General features: G+C 39.2%; 3 protein-coding genes across 6 annotated transcripts; 2 read left to right on the top strand and 1 right to left on the bottom strand.

The window, feature by feature from the left end:
* Positions 1-2,532: 2,532 nt before the first annotated feature.
* Positions 2,533-5,283, top strand: LOC108163341. Of its 4 annotated transcripts, none has more exons than XM_017298582.2 (3): positions 2,533-2,698; positions 3,609-3,676; positions 3,740-5,283. In XM_017298582.2, exon 3 carries the CDS (start codon positions 3,752-3,754, stop codon positions 5,156-5,158), a length of 1,407 nt encoding a protein of 468 aa, XP_017154071.1. In that variant the 5' UTR covers positions 2,533-2,698; positions 3,609-3,676; positions 3,740-3,751; the 3' UTR covers positions 5,159-5,283. The 4 variants fall into 4 exon arrangements, with proteins under 4 accessions (XP_017154071.1, XP_017154070.1, XP_017154069.1 ...); XM_017298581.2 differs by having other exon boundaries at positions 3,597-3,676; positions 3,735-5,282; XM_017298580.2 differs by having other exon boundaries at positions 3,735-5,282.
* Positions 5,284-6,711: 1,428 nt separating this feature from the next.
* Positions 6,712-7,833, bottom strand: LOC108161200 (BTB/POZ domain-containing protein 9-like). The gene has a single exon (XM_017295421.1). It carries the CDS (start codon positions 7,831-7,833, stop codon positions 6,712-6,714), a length of 1,122 nt encoding a protein of 373 aa, XP_017150910.1.
* Positions 7,834-25,416: 17,583 nt separating this feature from the next.
* LOC117188644 lies at positions 25,417-25,935 on the top strand. Its single transcript, XM_033392805.1, has 3 exons — positions 25,417-25,507; positions 25,559-25,729; positions 25,791-25,935. The coding sequence occupies exons 1-3, from the start codon at positions 25,432-25,434 to the stop codon at positions 25,871-25,873; spliced, it is 330 nt and encodes a 109-aa protein (XP_033248696.1). The 5' UTR covers positions 25,417-25,431; the 3' UTR covers positions 25,874-25,935.
* The last annotated feature ends 759 nt before the right edge of the window (positions 25,936-26,694 follow it).

Consider the following 26,694-nt stretch of genomic DNA (forward strand, 5'->3'; position numbering starts at 1 on the left):
TAATTCACTTTTAATTCCTTAATAACCATAATTAGTAGATCCTTTTAATTATTTTTATATTTTTTATTCAGACATTAAAAATTTGCAAATGAACCTCACGATCAACCCTCTAGTATGGTCATCGCAAAAACATATACAATGTGATAGACGATGGGAAATGACCAAAAAAAAAAAAAAGAGAAGAAAAAAAAAAGAAGAAAGAAGGAAACAGAAAAAATAAAAGGTAGGTGGAAAAGCAGAAATACACCAGAGAGTAGAAAAAGGGAAGGCGGTGGGTGGTGGGGATGCCAGATAGGAGTAGAATGTCATACAAATGACCCATATTAAATTTATTACGGCACCGGGAGGCAGCACAATGAAATCCAAAAGCCAGGGGATAAAAAGAGATGGAGAGTAGCAGGGGGTGGGGGCGAGCGTGTGGATGGGGGTAGAGTAGTGGGTGTGGAAGCTAATGGCAAACAAAACAAATCACCGACGCCTAAACCGACAGACATATACATATATAATACATAATGCTACTATATATAGGAAATTGTTCTTCTTTTTCCAAAGGGGGAGATGCCGAAGAGAGAAAAATCAGCTTAAAGTCGATTTTGTGGGTAAACTTTTTCCGTCTTGTTTTTCATGTTTTTGTTTTCCCAACGTCTCTGGCATTATTGTACTTGTCGTTACTTTCTGGTCGGTCGTTTGGGTACCCAAATTGATTTATAATCCTGTGCCTGTCTCGAATTTCGCCCCTTTTTTCCCGTTGTTGTAGAAAGTTTTGTCTTTGCAGCGTTTGCCTGCTCGGATTTTAATGAAATATTTCAATTACTTTTCCATTAATTGGTAAAACCTTTTCCACTGCATAATCGAGAGGTGTCGCGTCGCATCACAGCATTGCGCTGAGTCGTGTCGAATTTTCCTTTTGTCAACCGGTGTGCGCCACCGACGACATGTGGCACGAAGCCCATTATCCTTGCAGCTAATTAAGAAACGTGAGACAAATGACAAGCGCAGAAATATTGTACGACAACAAGTATATTATTTTGTTGTGCCACTGCCACAGCCACAGCCACAGCCACAACCTCAAGCGCAAGAGACAAAGAGAGAAACAGAGAAACAGAGACTGACGTGTGCGAGTGCAAATAAAACTAAGAGACGACTACGCGTACAATAAATTGCGAGGATATTGAAGGAGACGGATGTTGAGTGATCGTCGAGAAGGATACTCTGCATATACAAAAAATATCAAAGAATTATAAGTAATATTTATATATTATGCAAGAGAACATTTTAATACAACTAAAAAATATTATTGGGTGCATAAAATTGAAATATTAGTATATCAGTAAAATCATTTTATTTTCAAATTTTAGGCCCCACGGTCATAAGGGTTTTTAAGGGTTAATCAACGTCAACACATGCCGTCTCACTCACACTCACTATACTATGTGCCTTTCAGTCGCACTGATTGCTAGCATACGTTAAGGGACAGCTTTTTACCGACGAGACCACCTTGTAAAATTCCGTCATGCTATGTCCTACGATACCTCTCGTCGTAGTTCCGATATTTTGCTCATATCGGCGCGAGCGAGCAAAAAAAAGGCCGGGTGTTGGCGCGCGAGCGATTACCTCATAGTAATATCATATATTTATTTATCCACTACTGTCCTAGGTGCTACAGTACACGCACTCGATATAGAACTGAAAAATGGGGAGAACTATTCAATCGTGAAGATCAAGACACCAGAAAGTACAGACTAGTCCACCAGACTACTCCTTACCTCATAGATTTATTATTATTTATTTTTTTGTATCTTTTTGGTAGTTTATATTCATATATTCATGATATTCGTAGTGAAAATGTGTATATTTTGTAAGATTAAATTCTTAAAAAAGTTCGACATAATTTTAAGAGCAAAAATACTACACATAAAAAGCAAACGTATAGCAAAATGCACTCCAATCAAGCGAAATTTATAGTTTCTTCCAACGGTGATGGGACATTTTATGTTGGCAACTCTGTTCAAAGCCTAGGTAAATTGGAAGTCATCGAACAGTGTAAGAAAACTGGGCCAGGGTTGGCCTGGCCAGCAGGAGGAGCCGTATCGATGTCCTGAAAAGTTTTAATACTAATTTAATTTTCGATGCAGCCTGTACTTTGCAATAATGTCGGAAATAGTGTAATACTTAAATAGTCCCTTAATGCTAAGGGACTGCTGCTGCCTTAAAATCAATTTAGCTGTCATTTACATACATTTTTCAATTGTTGGAACCCTTTCCTGAATGTGGAAAGATACTTAGAGTAGGCGGAAGGCACAAACCATAGTCGCAGGACATTTTCTTCTATCTGCTTCAACTCCCAACTTAATTAAATCAACTCCATTACGATCTAAAATCCTTTAATATGCAGGCCACCTTTCTTATAGATTTACAACAGCTTTGACTAGGTGGAAACCCTTTATGCTGACAACCCTCTTGATTTGGTGGAAACTCTGTTTTTTTATGGCCCTGTCAGAATAAAAATTTTGTGACAAAGTGAAAATTTTTCATAAATCGTTTTAGCAAATAGGGATTCATTCAGACGAATATTTTCCTGTGCACCACCCAAAAAAACTCCAATACCCGATTGAAAAGAAAAAAAAGGAAAAACACATCGAATAAGAGACAAATACACACACAAACACAGAAGCAACAGCACGGCACTAGCACATAAGTAAGTACATGTCTCCGGCAAAAACATACTCGAACGTATATCCAAAAAGCTCTTCGGGGCTTAAGACAGACGCAAGAAATTTATTAATTATCAATCCTTGAGGTCCGAGGTCGAGGTTGCAGAACTGTGGAGCTCCTGCTCCATCTCCTGCCGCTCCTGCGACGGGTCTCAATCCATACAAACACCCACAGACAATCACAGCAAAGTCCTGATTGGCATTTAAAGCTCTTTAGGAGAGCGAGAGAGAGAGAGCTCTTCAAGACGGAGGCTATGGGCTATGAGGATGGGGCTGTACGAGGGGGCGTACTAGCTGAAGAGGCTGACAGCAAAAATCGAAGTAGAGTGGCTACAGTGAGCCTTAGCTGAGCTGCTTAACGCTGCCAGAGTTCTGACATAATCCATGCAATTGTAAATTTAATAAGGGTTTCCCTGGAAAGGGGCATCCACTCCGCTCCGAGATTTGTTTGGGGATTGACCCCCCCTCAAGACAGTGAGTAGTCAAGGCAATTAAGCGTACGAAGTGGCTCTGGGTCTGGCTCTGGCTCCGGCTCTGGCTCCGGTTCTGCCCTGCTTCTGAGCTTTAAGAAAATGAGCAAAGAAAACTTTCAAGTGTTCAAGTGTGTAGTTTGAGTGGCGTCCAGGCAAGGGGCAGCCTCCACTGCTCTGGTCTGAAGGTCAGACAAAAGGTTGGAAAGCCATTCATAGGGATTCTGCTTACACTGAAACAAATTAAAGCAGGCTAAAGATTAGCAAGAAAAAAAGACCCCCCCATCTAGTGGTCTTACAATTTCCCATCATATTTTCAGCAAATCATTTGAACAAAAGCCACAAGCCTGCGAGTATAAGCCCTCATTTTACTGCATAAATTTAACAATATTTAATCAAAATTAAATACTAGTTTTATTCTTAGGTTTTGCAAGACCTTCCGTCACAAAAGGACACCCTCGAATCCCTGATTAAGTACCCTCTAATATTTTGGTAAGTTGTTGAAATATTTGATATGTTTTTCAATCGAAATGAACATTCTTTTATTTAGAATAGCAAATAATCAGAATGGAGCCACAATTTTTCTCTCCGCTCTGTGATTTGTCCCGGCAAATGGGTTTGATCTCGCAGGATCAATTGGATATTATTTACGATCATCTGGCAACCTTTGAGCTCCTCTACACCGACTTGAAGTCGGCCCAGAACTATGGCGACTGGATACTCTCGAATATGGACATTTGCTGGCGTGGACGATTGATTGAGACACTCTTTTTCTATTTGGATGGAAATGCGTGCCAGCGGGATCCCGATAATGCTGTGAAAGCGCTGCGAGTCCTTTATCATGTGACCACATATTGCACTGAAATCAAAATGCAGCACATTTCGATGTTCTCAAATCTGTTCGTCATTCTGAAGGTCGTACTGGAGCTCACTCAGGTGCAGGATACAATAGTGGATTGCACCCTGGACTTGGTTAGCAATTTTTTGTTTTCCTCCTGGATGATACGCGATGCCTTCGAATCTTCTGGGCTGCTCAGTGCCATGCTGAATAAACTGAACTGGCCTCGTGGGACGGATGTGGTGAAGCAAAACTCGCTGATCGCCAAGATTGGGTTGCTGTTGTATCAATTCCTCAGGCACAAGACACCCGGACCAGCAATCACTGCTCTGGAGAAGATAGCCAAGACCTTGGCCGGTCTTCTGTCGGTCAATCAGGACTTGACTATCCTTATGCCGCTGCTAAAACTCACACGTCTAGTCGCCGAGCACCAATCGTCCATTGAACGGGTGATGCTCGAGACGGGCCTGTTTGCCAACACCGCCCCGTTAGTCCAAAGTCCTCTGTACGAGGTCAAGTATGAGGCCATCTACATATTGGCCAACACGTGCCAGCTGTACGGCAGAGTGAAGCGACACAACCTGCACCATCTCCCGCCAAGCACTCTGCGATACATTCATCACTTGTTCAGCCATCGATGCAAGAAGATACGGATCATGGCCTTGCACCTGCTCACCGGCATTAACGATAATCGTGCCATAGACCCGAGCCTAATGGCTGGCCTTATACCGATAGTCATTCGGTGTGCCAGCGAGAGTGAGCTTGAGCTGGAGGTTCGTGTGGCCGCTGGCTGGACCCTGGCCAGCCTTTCCCTCCACTTGAACGTGAGAAGCATGGCTTTCTTTATGCACTCTGGCGGGGTCCATGCCATGTGCTACCTGCTGAAAACAGTCCAAGAACTCCCGGTACAATTAATCAGAAACATCCTTACTGCCTTCATAAAAATATGGGAATCATATAGATACCTGGCCCATAATCTAGTGAATATCCTAAGAGAGTGTGGCATTATCGCTGGGCTGCAACAGTACATAGACTGCCCAAATCTCGCCGTCAGGACTCTGGCAATCCTTCTAAAGGCTCATAAGGGCTATGACATTTGTTGGGTCGAAGTCTTGGCTATGTTAAATATTGATTAGAAAATATTTATTCTTTATTCATCTATCCAACTGCAAATAATACAAAACGATGAACCGATTTATACAGATTTATCTCATTGAATTTTGTATGGCTCAACTTATAATAAAATTATTTTAATAATCAGAACTGAACTCATGTTGTTTTTCGGGTTCCATTGTGACACTTGTGCCGCAACAAAAAGCTAACGACTGGCACTCTGAAATATCATGCATTTGTGACTTCTAGTCGGTGGACGAGTTTGTTGTTGGTGTCTATTTCATAAAAGTGCGCATTTCGTACTCGATCTCCCGTAAAGCCAAAGGAATAAATCGCCGATAATGTAGCCACCGAACTGGTATTATTTCTTTGCTCTGCAAACAATAGCCATTTTGGACAGGGGAGCACAGGCAGCAGAGCAAACCCGACAATCAGCAGCAGCGGCGAAGTGACGGAAACGAACAGTGAATAGTCCAAAGAGAGGAATGCAGGCAATCCAGAGCATGATGCAATTATACAAGGTGGTCTCGTCGGCAAAAGTCAGTCCCTTAACGTATGCTAGCAATAAGTACGAATGAAAGGCACATAGTATAGTGAGTGTGAGTGAGACGGCATATGTTGATGTTGATTAACCCCTAACAGGCCCGTGGGGCTTAAAATTTTAAAGTAAAATGATTTTACTGATATATTCTGCAAGCAGCAGGCCCGCTTATGCTTTCCAGAGAGTGAGTAGACGATGCGCGAGAACAGTGCACACAGAAGAGCGATGATCCAAAGCAGAAGGGATGAAAGCAATAACAAATTGCTTGCGCGAGTCTTTTTCACGTTCAGAATTATGAATTTATATTAAACCACTTGTCAGCTACCGAATCACAGGCGATCCACTGCCCACTGTACAGAAGTGAAAGAAGAATCGTCTCTCTATCCCGCCTCCTTTGTACCTGCAGCTCTCTCGCGCTCTCTCTGGCTTTCTGCTAGGGTTTGCTACGAGAACAGATTTTTTTAGATCTCAGTAGGAACAATAAGATCTATGTAAATAAAATGTATTTAATGTATTTAATACATACAAGGGAACAATTCTACATTATTAATCCAACTTGTGGAGTCTTATCGCTGACAAAGTTCGTCTTCTTTATTCTTACTCGCGACCGCGGTTTTTGCAGTGACACAACAACCGCATGAATGGATCGCAAGATATTTCTTGGCATCACTCGCAGTGGTGGAGGAGGGCTTCCAGGAAAACATTTTTAGTCGTTTAGTCACCTCTGGAGTGATCTGTATTATGGGTGGTGCTGACTTCATTAAGGTGTTAAACTCTCGCTCCTCAATTAATATGGATACATTCCAGAAGTTGGGGTACGTTCTGACCAAATTTGTCGTGCCGTTTTTCTGAGTCACGGTTTTTTATTTGACAAAATTTCATTTATTGTTTTTAGCTACTGGTTTAGTTCGAATATTTTCTTATTCTGTTTGTTCCAGATTTGATATTTTAATAACATAAAGCAAAGTTTTTTTTATTATGGATAAAATGGATAAGAAGCTCCTCCTCTGATGATACACAGAGTCCCTGTGCCGCTTATTCTGAGTACGTGGCCCTCACATTAAATACAACCGTATCTAGATGTGGTTTTACGAAACGAATGTAGCGAACGGGTCGCTTCTTGAAGTTGAATTTCCTTCCTGCCTCGCACTGAGTCGAGCCAACACGATCCCAGTGAGTGTGGTTGCAAGAGACATCCGCGTGGACCATACCGCATCTCTGATAAAGAAATTCAATACAGTTGATTACGAAAAGGTTTCTCAGCTCGAGGATTTCACAACTTGGGCTAAATTCGAAACGGCGCGCAAGGGATTCCCCGAATGCCACGTTCTCCGCCGGCAACACGACTGCACGGTGGGGCAGATCATTTCCGGTATCCACTTGATCGATTGCGTCGAAAATTTGTTCCGTCTCGAACATGCCGGAGGGACGTACGACATGCAGCAGCTGTCGGACACTCATGAGCGGGAGACGCACAAGCGCAGCCACCGTCTTAATGTCCTCGCTCGGATTGTTGTCCCTCCACTTGCATACAGCTCGAAAGATATCAATTTCGGGGGCCCAGAAGCTCCCCCGTGCCAGGAGTTCCTCAAGTGATACTTTGGACAGCTTCCCGAAGGTTTCATGTTTTACTATATCGGGCCCATTAACATCCATAAACGTGAGGCAATCTTCAGTCCGCTGGTTGAGATTGCTGCGGCGTGCGATATCCAGGATCATGCAAACATTACTGACGTCCAGATTCTGCTGCAGATACTTTACTAGGCCCGTCTCGACGTTCTGCAACCCGTACAGATGGGCCAAATCGAGCACATCGATGATGCCTTCCTCGCCCAGTGTGGAGATGTTCAGCGTGCCCGAGTAAAGATATCTCAGGATTGCCTTGAAGGCTTCTGGCGGCACCTCCAGCTGAACTTCCCGTTGTTTCGACTCACACATACCGCCGTAGAGCATAGCGCGGAAGTACTCAGAACGCGTTGCCAGTACGAGACGGTGGGCCGGCAGCCGCTGATCCTCCACCAGGAACTCCACGTCCGAGTAGGGCTCGTTCAGGCAGAGGCTGGTCATGTCCGCGACGAAGCTGTCGACGTGGTCGATTATGTTTTCCTTGGTGGAGTTTGGGGACGACGAGGTCTGTTCATCTTCCTGGCTGCTCATTTTCGTCGCTGGATCTTTCTGTGCGGAATGGAATTGATGGTGTCTGCAATTGTATTCTTTATGTTCTATAAACTCACTTTATTTCTATTTCTTTAACAATTTTTCTTCATACAGTTGCCTTTAATAACGCTTGAATACGATCGATTGAGTCGCTATCGCCCCGTCGATATATTTGGTAAGCTAAACCTCGATCAAATTGAGACAAATTCTACAAATTACGTATTTAGAGCTTTCTTTTGAAGTTTTTCTTATTTCTTTTACGTGATTTAAAGACGATCTATACACATACAATGAAAAGATACCGAACGCACTGACTGTTTTATTCCAAATGCACTTTTTCCCGCTTCGAGAGTTATACGAAAGCAGAATCAGCGAAATCGTAGTCCAGCGGCTGTCCAGATTGTCGTGTGCGGTTAATCGAACGAGAAGAATTATGATGAATATCATACATACACAAACACATACACATTCAGGGCACACTAATAACAAGGTATGGTCAGGCTTGTTAGAGGCCCTTGCTGAGATCCGTAAGGAGAAGCGAAGCCTTCGTTGCAAGTCCATTCCTAATGTTTCTTCTATAGAATTGATGTAGCTATAGCTAGGATTTGTATATACGAGTATACATAGATCAGAGCTTGTAAGTTGACTATTTTATAAAAGTACAACTGTAAAGCTTGCTGTTCCACTAAAAACGTTTTCTATATACAATATACAAAGGTTTATATACATGTAAATCATAATTATTGTTCACCAGTGGCATTGCCGGCCGTTCTTTCGTATCTCTATCCAGACTTCTTCGTTCCTGCAGTTCTCTCGCGCTCTGTCTTCGGATCGTACTCGGCTGAGCAGCTCCTATCCCTCTCTCTCTCTCTCGCTTTCTGCTAAGATTTGTTGCATAGGGCACGGGAAATTCGGACCGTAAGCCGTCATAAGAAAAATCTACATACCAACATACGCACAACTTTCGTTTTTGTCTAACAATAAATAGTACATATATCATTTATTTAAGATCGATTCTGCTCTACTTTATTATTCAAACTTCAACAGGTTAGGGTGGAACACGCAGTAATAGTTTTTCCAAGAGATCTCTTTCCAAGCAAACCTCTATTTATCAAAGAAGACCTCAATATCTACTAGAATACAACCACAAAAACCTACCTAACAAAACCTATTCTACTGATCAGAGGAACATTAGCCAGGAGATTTCTGTAGGTGATTTGTTGGTTTTGCACTTCTTTAAGAATGAAGTTTTTGCCTCCATAGAATATCTTTCAGATATTATAGGCAATCCATCCTTGTAGTCCAATGCTCTGATTAATGCGAAAGACCTTTTTGGTTCTAGCTTTTTCCATTTTTTTAAAATGTATTTCTTCCCTGAATATTGAGTACTACCTTTGCAGTGTTTTCCCCTTATGGAAGCAGCTTAAAAACCCCTTAATACACCTTAGTTTAAGCCCCAAAAAAAGCAAAATCTAAAGCGAAAAAAAGCAATGTCCAATTGCTTTGCCTAGTTGGCGAACGATTCAATTATTTTTACACATGCTAATTGAATGGCAACCAATCTATGCTAATACACATATTATTTATGCATTTTTCCTCCAAAAATTTGTTTTTCCACACATTTTCATCGAATTTTTTTTGCGTTGTTTTTGTTGTACATTTTCCAGACGCAAACCATAAAAGTTCCTCTGTCGCATGGCGTTGCTGCTTTCGCCATTTCAATTTGTTTGTTGGTTTCGCTTCTGTTTTTTTGCTTCTCCATTTGTATACCCTGTACGATGTGGAAGGTCTTATTATTTTGATAAGATATTTGCGACAGCGTGAAGAGAAGGGATAACGAGACATGGACGTCTGCAATGGATGGACAGTCGATAGTTTTCCAGCTCTAGTTTCTCAAGGACTCCCAGTGCATCCATTGACAGATCTTTCCTTCTTGGAACTACTTTTAGAGGTATTCAAATGAATAAATAAAATAAATTAATAAAAATAAGACTAGTTTCAAGGTAGATAAAGCGCTTTTACTTGATTTATGATTATTAATTTGATTTATTATTATTTATTTCATATTTACACATCTTTCTTTCTTGGAATCACTTTTAGAGTTATTCAAATAAATAAATTAAATAAATTAATAAAAATAAGACTAGTTTCAAGGTAGATAAAACTTTTTATTTGATTATTAGTTTAATTTATAATTATTGATTTGATTTATAATTATTGATTTTATTTGTTAATATTAGGACAATTATTATTGGAAGATAATTTGATGAATATTTGGAAAATATAGATATTTAAGGACAGATATTAAAGATATGGCATTAGTTAGAATTATAGAAAGAATGGTGTCCCGTTTTGTCTCAAAAAATCTCTAAGGAAACCCAAAAGAAACAGAGGGAGTGCCTCTGGCTCTCAAGAAGGATATTGATCATTTCCAGAGCTATTTTCCATCAATCCTCTCTCTCTCTTGATGGTTCTGTGTTTCTTTGAGTATCTACCTCTATCCTGGTAGCTCTAAGAAGCGTATCCACGTCTTCGTCAAAAACAAAATTTACATTTCTAGGGGATTTACATTTTTCGTTTTTGTGCAGAAATTTCACAAAACTAATTGTATGTAAATATGTCAAATGTATGTCGTCAAGACCTGCATTTGTATGGGTGCATGGATGTGTTGTATCTGTGTTTGTATTGCATATTGACAATTTCATAAATGCGGTAACATTTTCAATTAAATATGCGCAACTCTCGCAAACACAGCTACACAAATCGTGAGAGAGAGAGAGACCCAGTCATGTAGATGGATTTTTCTGCCACGCCCACACAGGAAAAGCCCACTCGCCCCTTCCGCTCGTCTCTACCCAGACATAGAGGAGATACACCCCATCAATCCTTGGGAAAAGTCGATTGATATATACACACATGTGTGTGTGTGTGTGTGTGTGTGTGTGTGTATGTGTGCAGGTGTGCAGCTTTTTGGTCGGTTACAAATTGCAAATCAATCAATAAATAATTGAAATGAAAATCATTTTGCTGGTTTCAACTTATCTTCTTCAGCTTTTCCTCCCACAACACACCGGGAAAAACCCCACCCCACCCCACCCTCCACAGACACCCTAACGCCATGCGTTTCGCTTCGTTTCGACTGCGTATGCAAATGGGCCAAAAATTGTGTACATCTATCACTGGGATCGCATCAGAGAACCCAAATCGAAATCGTACCGACGGACAGACAAACAGACAGAGGAGAGAGAGATTGGGAGAGAGAGAGATTGGGAGAGAGAGAGAGAGAGAGGAAGAAATGTGTGAGAGAGAGAGAGGAAGAAATGTGTGAGAGAGAGTGTGGCAAAAGCTGCCATGAGTCCTTCGCCAGGTGTTTCAGATTAGTAATGGACAAAAACTGAAAGAAAGTTTCACCTTTTCTTTTTTCAAAAAGATAAATCACATGGTAATTTTCTATAAATTGGTTTTCCTTGGGACTTCAGCCCCAATTGAAGAAATTAAATATAAAGAAATTCCTCTGATGGATTTGGAGGAATTCCCTAAGGTTCTAAGGGTAGACATTACTATAGTTTCCCTGAGATTTCAATATTAACAAAAGAACTAAGTGCTCTCATAACTTTTATGAGAATTTCAGAATTTCCCACGGAGTGATACCTTTTTTTCTCTATGGCATTCGCTTAGGGTTTTTGTGATTTTTAACTAGAAAAAATTAATTCCTAAGAATTGTTATCCCTAAGAAATTTAGAGATAAATCAACAAGAATTCCCGAAGATCAAGACTTTTCTAAGGTTGCAGTAAAATGGTAATAAAATAGGAAGTAATCCTGTAGATTATCTCTCCTTTGGGAGCCCTACAAATATTTAAATAATATTGTATTTATTTTTAAGCTAAGCTCTCTATGACATTCCTGTAAGATTTTTGTGATTTTAAGCTAAACAAAATAAATTCCTAAGAAATTTAGTGATAAATCAACAAGAATTCCCAAAGAACAAGACTTTTCTAAGGTTGCAGTAAAATGGTAATAAAATAGGAAGTAATCCTATAGATTATCTCTCCTTTGGGAGCCCTACAAATATTTAAATAATATTGTATTTATTTATAGCTAAACTCTCTATGACATTCCTATAAGATTTTTGTGATTTTAAGCTAAACAAAATAAACTCCTAAGAAATTTAGTGATAAATCAACAAGAATTCCCGAAGATCAAGACTTTTCTAAGGTTGCAGTAAAATGGTAATAAAATAGGAAGTAATCCTATAGATTATCTCTCCTTTGGGAGCCCTACAAATATTTAAATAATATTGTATTTATTTATAGCTAAACTCTCTATGACATTCCTATAAGATTTTTGTGATTTTAAGCTAAACAAAATAAATTCCTAAGAAATTTAGTGATAAATCAACAAGAATTCCCAAAGAACAAGACTTTTCTAAGGTTGCAGTAAAATGGTAATAAAATAGGAAGTAATCCTATAGATCATCTCTCCTTTGGGAGCCCTAAAAATATTTAAATAATATTGTATTTATTTATATTTATTCTCGCTATGACATTACTTAACGGTTTTTTTTTTATTTTAAGCTAAAAAAATATAATTCCTAAAAAATTTAGAGATAAATCAACAACAAGAATTCCCAAAGATCAAGACTTTTATATGGTTACAGTAAAATAGCAATAAAATAGAAAATAATTATTTAGGAGCCCTAAAAACATGTAAATAATATTTAATTTAAATAGTGTTTATCCTTTTATTTTTTGTTCACTATAAAGTTGATTCAAATAAAACCTCTTTTAACCAAAAAACAACATTTCATGGCTCCAAATTACCACTTTTCCAACAAACTTTGAACTTTATTCTGCTTATGAGGCTGTTTGAAATAAAAACAAAACGCTTTTGTATTAAATAAACAACAGACTGCTTCGCTTGCAGATTTTTCACTCGACTATAATTACAGTGAAGAAACGACAAATAAAAGTCCATCAAATTACGAATTAAATGTCCATCTATCCCCCATTGTCTTTCTCGCCTTTAAATTCACTTTGTGTCAACTATTATTGTGCTTATATATTCAAACAAAATTCATCCATCTCTCTGGCGCCATAATATTTTTGTTGGTTTTATGTTACAGATTTTCCGAAACTCAGTTTGTCCATTTGGCTTTGCTGACATATTGCCCCGCACAGCCACTTCCACAGAGGTCGGGTCCATAAATATATACAATTTATAACAATATTTTGTTCAATTACCAATTGCATGAAATATATTTTGACAGTTTCCTTCTTTGCCTCCTCGTTTTGTATGCCCTTCAAGAGGGGTATTATGACATTTATTGGTGGTTTGTGACGCCTTGGGTATAAATATAGCCTGGATATGGCACATGTCCGTGTACTATCAATTGGCTCAGGCGACAGCCAAGCCGAAGCTTATTACGCACAAGCCGAAGGGCGCTGCTGCAAGTGAATGAAAAGGGGAGGAAAGTAATCACTTTTTTATCTTTTTTTATGGAAATCTTGGACCCATATTTCTTTTGGATATATTCCCAGTATATTTCCAAAATCGAATCAATATATCAAGTGTTTAAATTCGTATTATACCCCCTACAAGGGTATCAAAACTGTCGACTTGCAAAGCTAGGTTTATCCTGTTGTTTTTTTTTTTTTTTGGGTATAATGCTGCTAACCGATTTGGCGCCTTGGTTTGCCAAATGTTAGTCATTTTCAAATTGAAATTCTCTCAAAAATTCCCGCTGGCATTTGGGCGGCAAGAGGTTGAAAGGATGGATGGATGGGTGGGTGTATAACTTCCACTCAAATCGTTTTCTGAGGGGGTAAAAATCGCTTAGCCAGCCACTTCACTCCACTCCACTCCGCTTCCATCCACTCTTCTACTGGTTAAATTTAATTTCCAAAAGTTCTACTCTTGTTTTTCAGTTTTCTTCGTCGTTTTTTTGTTTTTTTTTTTTTTTTTGCTTCGTTTTTGTCGTTATGGGAAAATCCTCGCACAAATCCTTTGAGCCAGCACACGAACAGCTGCTTTTTGGGGAGAGGAGCCAGCCGCTAGCCGCCCAGCCGCCCAGCCTCCCAGCCGCCGGAATCATATTGTTGCTGCTTGTTGTTCTTGTTTGGCTGCTTTGGTTGCAGATTTACGCACCAACAAATCGTGGAATTTTATTTTCACTGGGTCCAGAGGGCACTGGGGACGGCATAGATGCTGGGATGCTGGGATGCTGGGCGGTGCAGCAGCAGCAGCAGCAGTGAAAAAAGGGCGCGACATTTTCAATTTCGTTCGGCCAACAACAACTGTCCGCACAGGCACATCCATCGATCCGATCTTGATTGCATTTTGTAAATGCCAACAGTTACAGGGCGACACAGATACTCACGCACGCACACAGCCCACTCCGCCACAAGCACATAGATACTCTCACAGACACACATGGGCACTCACTCAAACAGTGTCACAACCAAAGTCTCACCGCTGCGGCGACAATTCAATCAAGTTGAACGCTCTTCAAACGCCTCAGCCATGGAGGAGGTGGACCAGAGGTGAACCCCCCCCCAGCAGCCCGGCATCTGTGGTCTGGTGTCTGCGGATGGTCTGTTGCAGTTCCAGTTACTACCGGCTCTATCTTTTAGTGCAGTTTGAGTTTAGTTAAACCATTTTGTCTGTTTGTAAACCTTATTTAGGCTTTGAATTTTGTTTTAATATAAGTTCTGGTAATAATGGAACAGCGTCTATATGTTGGATTGCATCTCTTATAACACCATCTTCTCTTAATTATAATCGAAGGCATTAATGATGAAAGGTTTCACGCATATTCTTTCTATTATATACAAAAGTTTGGGGTCGTTTTCGTCGCCCAAACTATTATTTTGACGTGGGGCTTGCCTCTAGTTTATTATGTCTAATGATGTATTTTTGTAGGTTTTTTCAGGACCCAAAAGTTTGATTTAGTTGCCGAAACGGTTATAAACTGATATACCAGAAAAGCTAATCCGCCTAATCAGAGTAATCGTCGTAGTCGTCGATAGATGATGCTCATTCCTGTTGAACGAATTGTCAATCCGCATGTTGGGCATTCAGGGAGTGCCTTAATGCATCTTTTGCCAAGCGATGTTCCCCCTCGGATGTCCAGGGAGCTTGGCAAATGGAACAGGTAATATTGAAACAAAGGTCATCAACTTTTTCCAGCAGATAGTACATTTCCTCTTTGTATGCAACTTCCCGTTTTTCAACAAAATTGCGGAGAAGCCCATGGTCTTTCTCAAGCTCTCAAACTTGGTGTTCCTTAATGATTACTTTAGTTGATTTCTCCTGCTCTTCTAGGGCCGAATTTTTGGAGATCTGCTCTTCCAACTGTCGTAGAAGTTGATTAACTTCAGAAGAAGCCGGGGCCACTTGGTAGTTTTGAGGCTGGAGCTCGTTATTTTTTTCTGAATCTTGACATTATGCGATTTTATATCCGAATATATCTTCCGAATTTGAATATCCTCGGCGATATTTGTATTCTCTTCAATAGCTAGTTTCAGTTTTTTATAAGGTGGGGGGCCTGCTGTTTCTCACGAACGGTGTCTGTCATCTCTTCACAAGCATCTCTTCTTCAGATTTCAGTCAAATTAATTACTTCATCATTGGAGTCCCCTAGTCTTTAACTCGATTCCGATAACGAATATTTATTAACACAAGCGAGGAAAATTACTTATTTCCCAATTATACTTGTAATTCTTATTACAGTGTGGCCAGACCAGCGAAAAATAGTAAAAATCTAAAAATACCAAAATTCGAACTGCATCTGCAGCAGAGGGCATGCCTCCTAGTATTTATAATATAAAAATAATGTGTTATAAATCGAATATCAATTCATTAAATTCATACATTCAAGGATTTTTAATTTGACTGAGGTCTGATATGCTGTCTGATATTCACATATTCTCCCTCAGAAAATATTTCAACCATTACATCAGCTGTTCTTAGTGATGGGACTTGTAGATTTTACACCACCCCGATAACTTTGGAGTGTTTTATCGAGAGAGAAAATACCAGAATCACATGTCTGATTGTGTTTGCGAATTTGTGCTTTTCGCTTATGAAATATTAGTACGGCCAATAAAAGCCATTGGATAGATATGCCACAGTCAAATCGTCGGCAGATAACAATTTTCATATGTCACCATTCAAGTTCCATGAAAATATAGGGGTATTTTCTCCAGACTCTTACAGCTGCCCTTCAAGAATGTTTGCATCTGTCAAAGGACAAAATATAAAATATATTTAGCATTGGATATGTAAATACAGCTTTTTCTGTTTTTACGCGTTAGATTGCTTCGTGTAACAAAACATGTAAAAAAAGACATTGATCGTATGAAAAAATAGGTGATTGGTTCCTTGTCTCTAAAACCTATTAAAATTAGGGAAAAATAAGCAACGTTGGAAAAACAAATTTACGTATACAAAAATGTCTTTACCAGACACTTTTGATTGCATTGATACTTTACAAAATACTAACACATTTCTATTGCAAAAATGTAATCCCCTTAAGTTTCCACAAAAAGGGAATTCCCATAAATTGTATCTATCTACAATCTATCTACTTACATAAAGAGATACATATCTCTTTATCCCCTTTCTTGGTTTCGTTTGGTTTCTAGCTGCTGAGCTGTTTGTGCTTTTATCTGTTTGTGTTGTGTTATTTTAAGCCGTGCTAAATGGAATAAAATCGTAAAAAATTAAAAATTTTGATTTTCGAACCGTGTAAAAACAAAATTAGGTGTAGAGGAAAACGCATATGGTTTAACTTTTCTTCATCTCTGCATTTTGTGGGTATCACATTCCAGCATTTATTAAGACAAATATATGAACAGTACCGAACAAGGCGATGTTTTTTTGTAGCATCACAAAATTTGAGACATTTAATTTTATGAAACTTGAAGAAATGGTACAGGAGCTTGAGAATATTGATAGAATCAGTTAATGAAACATCATTATTTTAAATCTTGTGGTAGACTATCTAAGAACGAAGGTGGAGCGACTATTACCTGCCTGATTTGTCTTGGTTTAGTAATGCCTGTTACATTAATAGATTTAATAACCCTTTTAAAGGTAAAACAAAGAGAGAATCCATAGATACGCCCACAAACGGATCGTTTGCATCGCAGCTATAGGCTCAAAACCCGCACTCTGATATTCTGGGAACTTATTTTCTTCATTTGCAACTGCAAATTATTATTAACTACATGTTTTGAGAGCAGCTTTTCTCCCCACTCGAATTACAAGTAAGTACGAGTACTTTCAGTGCAGGGCCTTGCTCACGGGTGCTCAAGGGCTCAACACATTTTTAATTTCTAAATAAACTTTGCGGTTGCTGTCGGAGCTGTGGGCTTTGCCTGTTGTTTCTGGCGTGTCAGGAGCAGGACCCTCCTCTACGGGGCCTTCCAATCTAAATACAGAGCCCAAAAATAACCCCGAAAAGCCCTTCAAACAGAACTTTTCCTACTTGCAACGGCGCAAATGAAGTGCCGCATCAGGCATGGATGGGTTGGGCCGGGAAGGGGAAGGGGAAGGGAAGGGCACGTGTAAGTGTGAGAGTGCATTTGAGCGAGTGTGTGGATGAGGCAAAAGCGAGTGTGATTGTGCAAGTGTTTTTATTAAAACCAAATGACAAAGTTTTCCCTTGAACAGCAGCCGGGAGTCAGAGTCAGAGCCAGAGCCAGATCGAGCCAGAGAACGAGCTCAAACCCAGAGACCAACAATAGAGAGCTCTCGATTGCCTCGACTTATGAGGTACCTGGTAGTCCTGGTATAGAATCCTACCCTTGTAAGGAAGGTACATGTTTTCTTCATTTAAGAGATCGGTAGAACGAATGCTGAACGCTTTAGCCCTGACTGATCTGCTGGTAACATTTTGCTACGTTTTCACGACTTGGAAGACCTATAGAACAGGTGGCCAGACAATGCCTTAACTACTGGAAAGGTTTTCCATTAATTTCTGCTCATCATCATACCATTTTTGATATATCTTCGTGGATAAAGATCTATTTTTAAGCGATCAAATGTAGAAATCTGTTCTTTTTTCGAAAAATACCTTGATCCAAAGTGATACCAAAAAAGTACGCTTTAGCTTTTATAATCGCTGATATTTATAAAAATCAAAAAGGCCTATATTCTACATAATGACGTCTCAAATTTAAAGAATATACCCCAATTTTTCTCAACGATTAACGGGGTATACAAATAACCCAACAACGTCAACAACAGCCAAAAGCTAATTTACACTTTTGTTGTTTCGGTTACTTTATATACGTGGCAGCCCCCACCCCCCTTCCATTACCATGCCCCCCATCAGCAGCCAGCATGCACCGCCGCCGCCGCCGCCGCCATAATGGAAAAACTATTTTGCGAGGAACAAATGTTGTCAAAAAATTTGTGAATGCTAAAAAACAGTCAACACACACACACACACTCACACAGGAGTCAAGTGGAATGTGAATGAAGGAAGCACACTGCAAAGGGGAGAAGCGGAACGGAAAAAACTGAAATACCAAAAAAAAAAAAAACACACACATAAAAAAACAAATCAAATGTGTGAACTTTAACACTATTTACCGCCCAAAAGAGTATGCAGCGGAAAAAGTTTATTCATTTAGCTGAACGAGCGAGCAGACGGCAGGAGCCAACCAACCGGCAATCCGGCCCCTCGCTACAGTCTCTCCCACATTATAGCCCAGTAGCCCCGTCGATCCATGCCGCAAGCACTTGCCACTTGCCGTGGCTGCCGCCCCTCCATTGGTATTCCATTCAACTCTTTCCACTTGAGGTATAGAGCATTTCGAGCTCATTTTGCTCGCAAGTGGTCTCAATTTAAATTACTTATGCCATGTAAGCTCATTAAAATCACACACAGATACACAGATACACAGATACAACGTGTATGCACCGATACAGAGATACAAATTGCAGTTGCCGATACAGAGATACAAAGATACTTGTACAAATACAAAAACAGTCAGAGCTACAGATGCAGATACAGATACAAGTCACAGCTTACAGTGTCACACACACAGATACATTCAGCATATCTTCTGTACGTATCGCGTGTGCCATGATTTCAGGGTCTTCTCTAATGAGGTTTGAGGCTTTAGCCACCATTCGCCAGCAAATGAGGCGTATCCGTTAATTATTGACTCTAGTCGCACAAAAGGGAATTAGTGAATAGGGAAAATCATTGGGGATCCTCTCATTACACAACAGCGGAGGGGCATAATCCATGGCTTACGAATGATTGATGTCAGTGTGTGTGTGGAAAGCCTTCCATTTTTGGCGTTTGAATATCAATCGTTTTCATTCAACTTTTCATTTCAATGAATATTTGTTTTCAAATAATCGGGAGTTTTCCCTGTATCGATGGGTTTTCCTTTTCCTTTGGTCTCTAGGTTCCCATTTCCATCCATTTAAACTTCAATGAAACTTGTTTTTAATCAAAATAGTAAGTAAATCGATGTATTTATGCGGTAACGATATTAATTAAATGGTAATCGATTTTTTATCTATTTTTATCGATTTGTTTACCGATTTATTTAATTTACAAGAAAGGAAATTGTCTCCAGGGATTATTAAACTTTTTATTTGAATGAATAATCGGGAGTTTTCCCTGTATCGATGGGTTTTCCTTTTTCTTTGGTCTCTAGGTTTCCCTTTCAATCTATTTAAACTTAAATGCAATTTTTTTATAATTGATATAGTAACGAAATCGATATATATATGTGGTATCGATATTATGATATATATGATAATCGATTTTTTATCGATTTATTTAATTTACAAGAAAGGTAATTGATATCCATGGATTATTCAACTTTTTATTTGAATGAATAATCGGGAGTTTTCCCTGTATCGATGGGTTTTCCTTTTCCTTTGGTCTCTAGGTTTCACTTTCAATCTATTTAAACTTCTATTAAGCTTGATTATAATTAAAATGGTAAAGAAATCGATATATTTCTGCGATATCGATATTATTTATATGATAATCGATTCTTTATCGATTTATTTAATTTATATCAAAGAAAATTGTCTCCATGGTGTAAACTTTTAATAGCACGGTTTTATTATATGTTCTTCTTTCTTGATCGTCGTATTCGAATGAATGTGTGTTGTCCTCGACAAGTATCGATATATCGAGTACATTGGTATTTCTTATAATACTATCGATGAGTAAATCTTAAACTAATATTCAAATCTTATAAACTAATATTCATATTTTACAATGGATTATTTTTCCTATTCAATCGATTTCTATGATCGATTTTTGATCAGTTCGATTTATTATCGGTTATAAATGGACTGATTTTAGCATTTTTAAAAAGTTTTCTTAAAAATGTATAACCAGAGCCCTCTTAAATGCCTTTTAGTAACATATTTCATATGATGGCCAGCTTATCCTTTTCTCAAAAACCCAAGATCCCATTAGTATTCTTTAATCGAAAAATCGCCCCGTAAGAAGTGTCATTATGTGTCTGTGGGGATCCTTTACCCTTTCGTTCTGTTGCCAATTTTCAAAACTAAGTTCCGCTTCTGGCTTTTTTTTCTATTCCTCCAACTATCTCTCTATATATCCATTCCAGAACGCGAAAACTTCTGCTCCATGGCCGCCGTGTGGCTAGGGTTGAGGTTGACACCATGTCAGCGGTGCACAATTTATGTGTAGTACTCGCATGTGTGTGCGAAAAAGAAAGCTTGCGGACTCCTACTCAGCGCAAAAAATGGAATGGCATAAAAAGAGTTCAAACCGCCAAGCGGCACAAAAATGTCCCGCGGACTAAGCGGACATTCATCCCTCACCTCGCCGGCAGGCAGAGGCTGTATTTCCCCAGGATTCATCCTCTGGACATTTACCCAAGGACTGAACCTCTGGGACACACCGCCCCCCCCAGGCGGGAGTGGCGCAATAAAAACTAGAAAAATCTGTGACCAGTCAATGCGGGTGCTTCGTTTTCTCCACGTTGTTTTTTTTTATTTTGTTGCTCCTCAGCGAGAGGTTCATCAGCGTTTGTGTTCAGGTTGGCTGGGGATTCCTGTTCCATCTGGTTTGCGCGGGTTAATTGTTTTTCTCTTTTTCGCTGAGTCGGCGAGACTTGGGGAAAACCGCGAAAAAAAAAAGTGAAACACAAAGCCCCGCGCACACATAGAGCTTTGAATAACTTTAAGCAGCAGCCACAAAATATTGGCTTAACATGCCGGGGCGTTATATATATTTTTTTCATTTGCTTTCGGTTGCCACAAAAAATATATAAAAGTGTGAAAGAAAGCAATAGAAAAAGGAGACCCGAGGCTAAGCGACAACATGCGGTGTGTGCGCAGCCAGAGGAGAGTCTGCAAAACCCGTCCAACCCGTCACCGAACCCCGAACCCCGAATTGGAGTCCCAACAACCTGCGGGGTGGCACGAACGGAACACGGTCCAAGTTCATTTGCAGTTTTTCTCCGCTCTGAGCCAAGTACAGTGGAGCACAATACAAATTATGTTTAGGCTTTGGGGGTATGCACGAACTGGTAGGTAGATTGGACTTTAGACTAAAAACCACATTATGAACGGGGGCAAATCTGAATGATGAATGGTGCGAGTGCGATTGTGTGGGATGCTTAAGAAGAAGCTGTAAAGAAGATCTGATTAAGTACTCAAGAGAAATTGTGGCTAAACAGCTTTTGGTTTAGAAGAAGGGACACTTAAAAAAAGCGAGACGACTGCCTTGAAAATCTGAAGATGGGAGTTGAAAACCAACTTATAAAGATTTAAGCAAATGATTATAGATACATAAAAAGATAGATAGATAGATCGAACTGTATTATAGTATATGACTATTGACCCATATTGTCTAAGCGTATGAAAAATCAACTGGTATCTAAGAAAGATCACCATCTACTGAATTGTGTATGTAAAAAATTATACTAAAAAAATTCGTGTATTAAATATATTTAATTCCGAATATAAATAAAATAATGAGACTAACTCAATAATAATACGTTTCAACTTGTGGCAGTGGGATTTAGCAATAAAATAAAAATTAAGAATAATAAAACAATAACAAAACATAAGAGAACTAAAAATAAAAAAAGGATAATAAAAATTAAATAATGAATAATACAAAAATTAATATACAAAAAAATAGTACAACTTCCAAAAAAAAAACAATAAATATATAAAAAAATATATAAAAAAATATATAAAAAATTTAATAAACTAAAAATAAATACAATAAAATACAAAAAAACTACAATAAATAAAACAACAAAAATACAATAAAATAATAACAAAAAAAAAAACAAAAAAATAATAATAAAAAAAGACAATCAAATAATAATACAAAATACTATAAAATAAAAATTTAAAAAAATACAATAAAATATGACAAAAATAAAAATAGGTCCATGTAGGTTTAATACAGTACAATAAACAAACAAAAAATACAATAACATAAAAAAACAAAAAAAATACAATAAAATAAAAAAAAAACAAAAAAAATCAATAAAATAAAAAACAAACAAAAAAATTTTACATAAAAATTAAAATTAAAAAACAAAAACAATAAATAAAAATAGGTCCGCTCTCTACGATTTCTTCGTAGGTGGTATATAATAATGATTGATAAATTTGTACATACAAATAAATTTATTAGTATTAATTCCCATTTTCCTATTAGATATGTACCGAAAAATCGAGTATATATAACTATATTGCATATATGTAGATGTACTCACCGATATGATGAATTAACAGCGATTTTTAAATTAATTTCCAAACAAACAGGACACCTAGAAAATATATTTCCCACAAAATATAGAGTCCATAAATTTATTTATCTCAATGCGGTTAAAGATACTTCCCTTAAATATGAAATGAAGTACAGATAGTTATACAGATCCAGAACTTTTTAGACACAATTCTCCTATCCAAACCCTGAATATGAATTCCCCTGACAAAAGTTGCCTGCATCTTAATCATCAAGATACCGGGCTAATCGAATTAAGGATCCCAACGCGTGGCTACGCAATGAGATACATCCCTTTGTCCGGGGCAGATTGTTTAATTTGTGTCAACAACATTTTTTTTCGCGCTACATATTGACTTTATTTATTTATTTTCCACACACACCACCCCCCCTCCCCACTGCCCTTTGTGCATTGTTTTGGTTGCATTTTGCAGCGCAATTACACAGTCGCCTATGTAGTTATATCTTTTTTCGTCGTTTTTTGCGAACGCCTCTCCATTGCAATGGCAACAATTGTGCTTGTTCTTGTTCCAGCTCCTGTTTTCAAGAGACGAGAGAGAGAGAGAGGCAGAGGCAGAGGGAGAGGGAGAGAGAGAGAATCCCTTCCATCCCTAGAGCGCCCATGTATTCCCTATAAATTTTTTACGATTTTATGCAATTGTATAGTTTGCAAAAGTTTGTTGCAGCTATTTTTCGGTGCCACGCCGTCGTGGCATTGTTTTTAACAGCAGAAGCAGCAACAGCAGGGAGTACATACAATGCACCAGTCGACCCGATCCGACACGCCCACTGGCCACTACCATTCCTAGTCCTCGTGCCCCGTGCCCCCTCAGCAGACCTTCTGCATCCTTTAGACCATTGCCACACCGCAAACGCGCCGAACAAATGAACTCGAATGTCCTTTTATATGCGTTCAGTGTTTATTGTGCCATTTTCTATGCCTCTGTGTCCTAGTCCTAGTCCTAGTCCTACTCCTAGTCCTAGGCTTCTGCGCTACAAAACTTGCCAACAATTTGTTGGTTTCTTTTTTTTGTAGCTTTTCCTGGCAACAAAAAACATCTTCAAGGCCCCACACTGCAGGGCACCCGACCAACATCGATCGTTTTTCCCCCGAAAAGCTTTTGGATAAATTCTACATAATTCATGGAGTTCCCCCCTGCCGCCATCGCTGGGGTCTACCAAAAAGTTAGAAGACTTTAATGTGGCCAAGTCTTGCAATGAAAAGAATGGGTGGCCCGGCCCGGTCCGGCCCGGTCCAAGACCAAGCTCTAAACGGAAGGAAGTTGCTGGAAAAGTTTATGCCGCTGTTTACTGACAAAATGTGATTGCTATGACGGCTACGACTTTGGTTTTGTGGAGGTTTCGGGTTTTTCGATACAAATATTGAAGAAGGAAATGCTGATTGTAACTACAAAATGTTGCAAAAATAGATTTTCTTTGATTGTTGATTTTGTTTAGGGGGCAAGGGAGTGAAAGTTTTCTTATGGAGGAAAGGCATGAAGGAGGGATCTTTGATAACATAAAGACCATGTATCGTATTCTTGATTGCGGTATCAAAATGTGATATATTACAATATTAGATCCCCATTAGATCTACCAAAACCTAGTTCCAGGTTCTTAATGGGTTAGGGGTGGGATAAATATCATTAATGCTACTGAAACTCAAATTAAATTGCCCCAAATATTTATTCCCTAATAAAAACACCACAAACCGGATACCAATCAAAAAGCATCGATATCTTTAAAGATTCTCAACTTTATTTTTAAAAGACAGTCCCCAATCCCTGGTTTTTTGGTATAAAAACCAGAGCTAAGCCCCCTCAGATCTTTTTATATCCCCCAATCATACAGAGAGAGAGAGGCACGCATATTTTTATATACAATATTCCGTAGAAAAAAAGTAACTTTCCATGCCCATCCATCACTTAAATATTTTGCTGTTTCAGCCACCGAGGGAGGCTCTCTTGACATTTTTTGTTAAAGCTTTATTAAGCAACTGCAATGCATCCGTTGCGGGGCATTATATTGGCAATGCAGCCCGCAATACAAGCCGCGACGCCTGTCCGGCCAGGGTGGGGAAGGGGGAGGGTCGGTGGGGGTTACCGGTTTTTCCACAGTTCCCCTACAGTTGTCACGGCTTCCTTTTCATAGACAAATATTGCACTCGGCGGCAGATGCCCTACGGCAGGGCCTTCTGCCCTTTCCCCAACGCACCGGCACGTTCTTTTTCTTTCTTTCTCGTTTTTTTTTTGTGCTGTAACGCCGCTTTCAACGAACGATCCACGTGCCACACTCCCACTCTGCACTCCGCACTCTGCCCGACTGGTGGCGGCACTCTATACACAGTATGGCAATGTCGCGGCTTTTTCTTTTCCTCCTTTCTTTTATTTTACTGAGAACGCAAGGGCGAAGGGTATGCCAAACACGTGAGTCCACATAAGCACTGGAATAATCGTAGGCATAGCTGACCCCTAAAAGCCGTGAAAAATCAAACAGGTAATAAAAATCCTTGGCTTGAGCTCCACTCCACTCCACTGAAAAGCCCATCTGCTATGGGTTTAGACCTCAAAGATGAGATCGAAAATTATGACTTTGGATAAGTGAAAAATATCCCAAGGTGGGTAGCTAATAACAGAAGGAAAGAAGAAATGCCTGAAGGTCTGCTTTGCAGCGACGAGCGGGTCTCCCTCGACGCCTCCTCCAGACGCCGCTCCAAGTCCCCCAGACCAGTAGTCTTCGCTGTATACCACCAGGTGAAGAGTATATGATCTCCGATCTCATCTAGACCGCACGTCGGGCAGGTGTGCCCGCGCATATAGTCTCTAATTATCTGGGGGTATAAATGCCCCAGTTACATCTTATTCCCACGTTAGTCGAGACTTCCATAGCCATGAAGTTACCACTGCTAATTCTACCAGGTAATCTATCCATCAGTATCAGTATCTCTAACTATCAAACTCTTTTACAAGCTCTGATCGCCGCACTCGCTGCGGGTAAGCCGATAGAAGAATGCGAACAATGGTGCAAAAAAGACTCAACAGAGATGTCGCAGTACTGCGTGCAGGAGGAACAATGTTACATTATGATCCCCCAATGTATGGTGGACCAGATCAAATGTATTGTCAAGCACGGGGGTCAAGGTGGGTTCAGGTACCAATGCTATGATATGGCCTTGAATCGAACCTTTTCTATTTCTTGTAGATCCCGTAGAGGTTCTATCTACTTTCGAGGAGAATTGCAAGGAAAAGGAATCCAAATGTGACAATACTGTATCCCCCTTTTAACGCTAATGAACGATTTATGTACATAAGAGGATTTACATCGTTAAATATACATTTTCAATATATAGTTTGACGTTTAATGTACCATGAATATTTCCAAAGTGGAGTTATGGAAGTAATCTCCCTTCCCTTCCCTCCACATTGGAAATACTCATGGTATAATTGTATAGCTAATCCGTTGAAAATGAGTTGAGGCTATAAAAACCTCAGTCATCACGCTATTCGAGTTTTCTACCACCATGAAGTTGCACGTATTGATTTTAACAGGTATCTGTCTATCCATCAATATCCAGATCTATAGCTATTCCCTATATAAATTCTCTCTCTTATATTCTCAAGCTCTAATCGGACTCGCTGCGAGTAAGACGATAGAAGATTGCAAAAATTTGTGTGACAATAATTCGACGGATATCTCGGACTATTGCGTAAAGGGTGTAGACTGCTACGGTCCGATGGTCCCTCAATGTTTTTTCAACAAGCTTAAGTGCGCTATCGACATAGGACATGGTGGGTAATACCCCTAAGACATAGATTTATAGCTCAACTTTTGTTTTTTTTTGTTTTTAGCTGATGTAAAGGTTCTATATTCTTTGTCAGACAATTGTCTCGACAAACAACCCAAGTGTAAGAAGAAAATAAATATCTAAAATCTAAAATATATTTAATGCCCTGAGTTTTACTCAAGATACAGATCTAATCGGATTTGCTGTTTATAAGAAATTTTCTAAAGACAATTCGAAACCCTCGAGGTACTGCATGTACATATGCTGGAAAGGGCCTCTAGATCTCTAATCGAAGAATGAATTAAGTTTTCGAAATGGGGC

Source organism: Drosophila miranda, chromosome 4, assembly GCF_003369915.1.
Source record: "Drosophila miranda strain MSH22 chromosome 4, D.miranda_PacBio2.1, whole genome shotgun sequence".
Taxonomy (NCBI): Eukaryota; Metazoa; Arthropoda; class Insecta; order Diptera; family Drosophilidae; genus Drosophila; species Drosophila miranda.

What these genes read in the sequence shown, in the direction of transcription:
- LOC117188644 (XM_033392805.1), top strand. Translation starts at nt 25,432, where the DNA reads ATGCCCCAGTTACATCTTATTCCCACGTTAGTCGAGACTTCCATAGCC. An exon ending in ACCACTGCTAATTCTACCAG is followed by an intron (nt 25,508 to 25,558) that starts GTAATCTATCCA and finishes CTCTTTTACAAG; the next exon opens with CTCTGATCGCCGCACTCGCT. An exon ending in TGTCAAGCACGGGGGTCAAG is followed by an intron (nt 25,730 to 25,790) that starts GTGGGTTCAGGT and finishes TATTTCTTGTAG; the next exon opens with ATCCCGTAGAGGTTCTATCT.
- LOC108163341 (XM_017298582.2), top strand. Translation starts at nt 3,752, where the DNA reads ATGGAGCCACAATTTTTCTCTCCGCTCTGTGATTTGTCCCGGCAAATG.
- LOC108161200 (XM_017295421.1), bottom strand. Translation starts at nt 7,833, where the DNA reads ATGAGCAGCCAGGAAGATGAACAGACCTCGTCGTCCCCAAACTCCACC.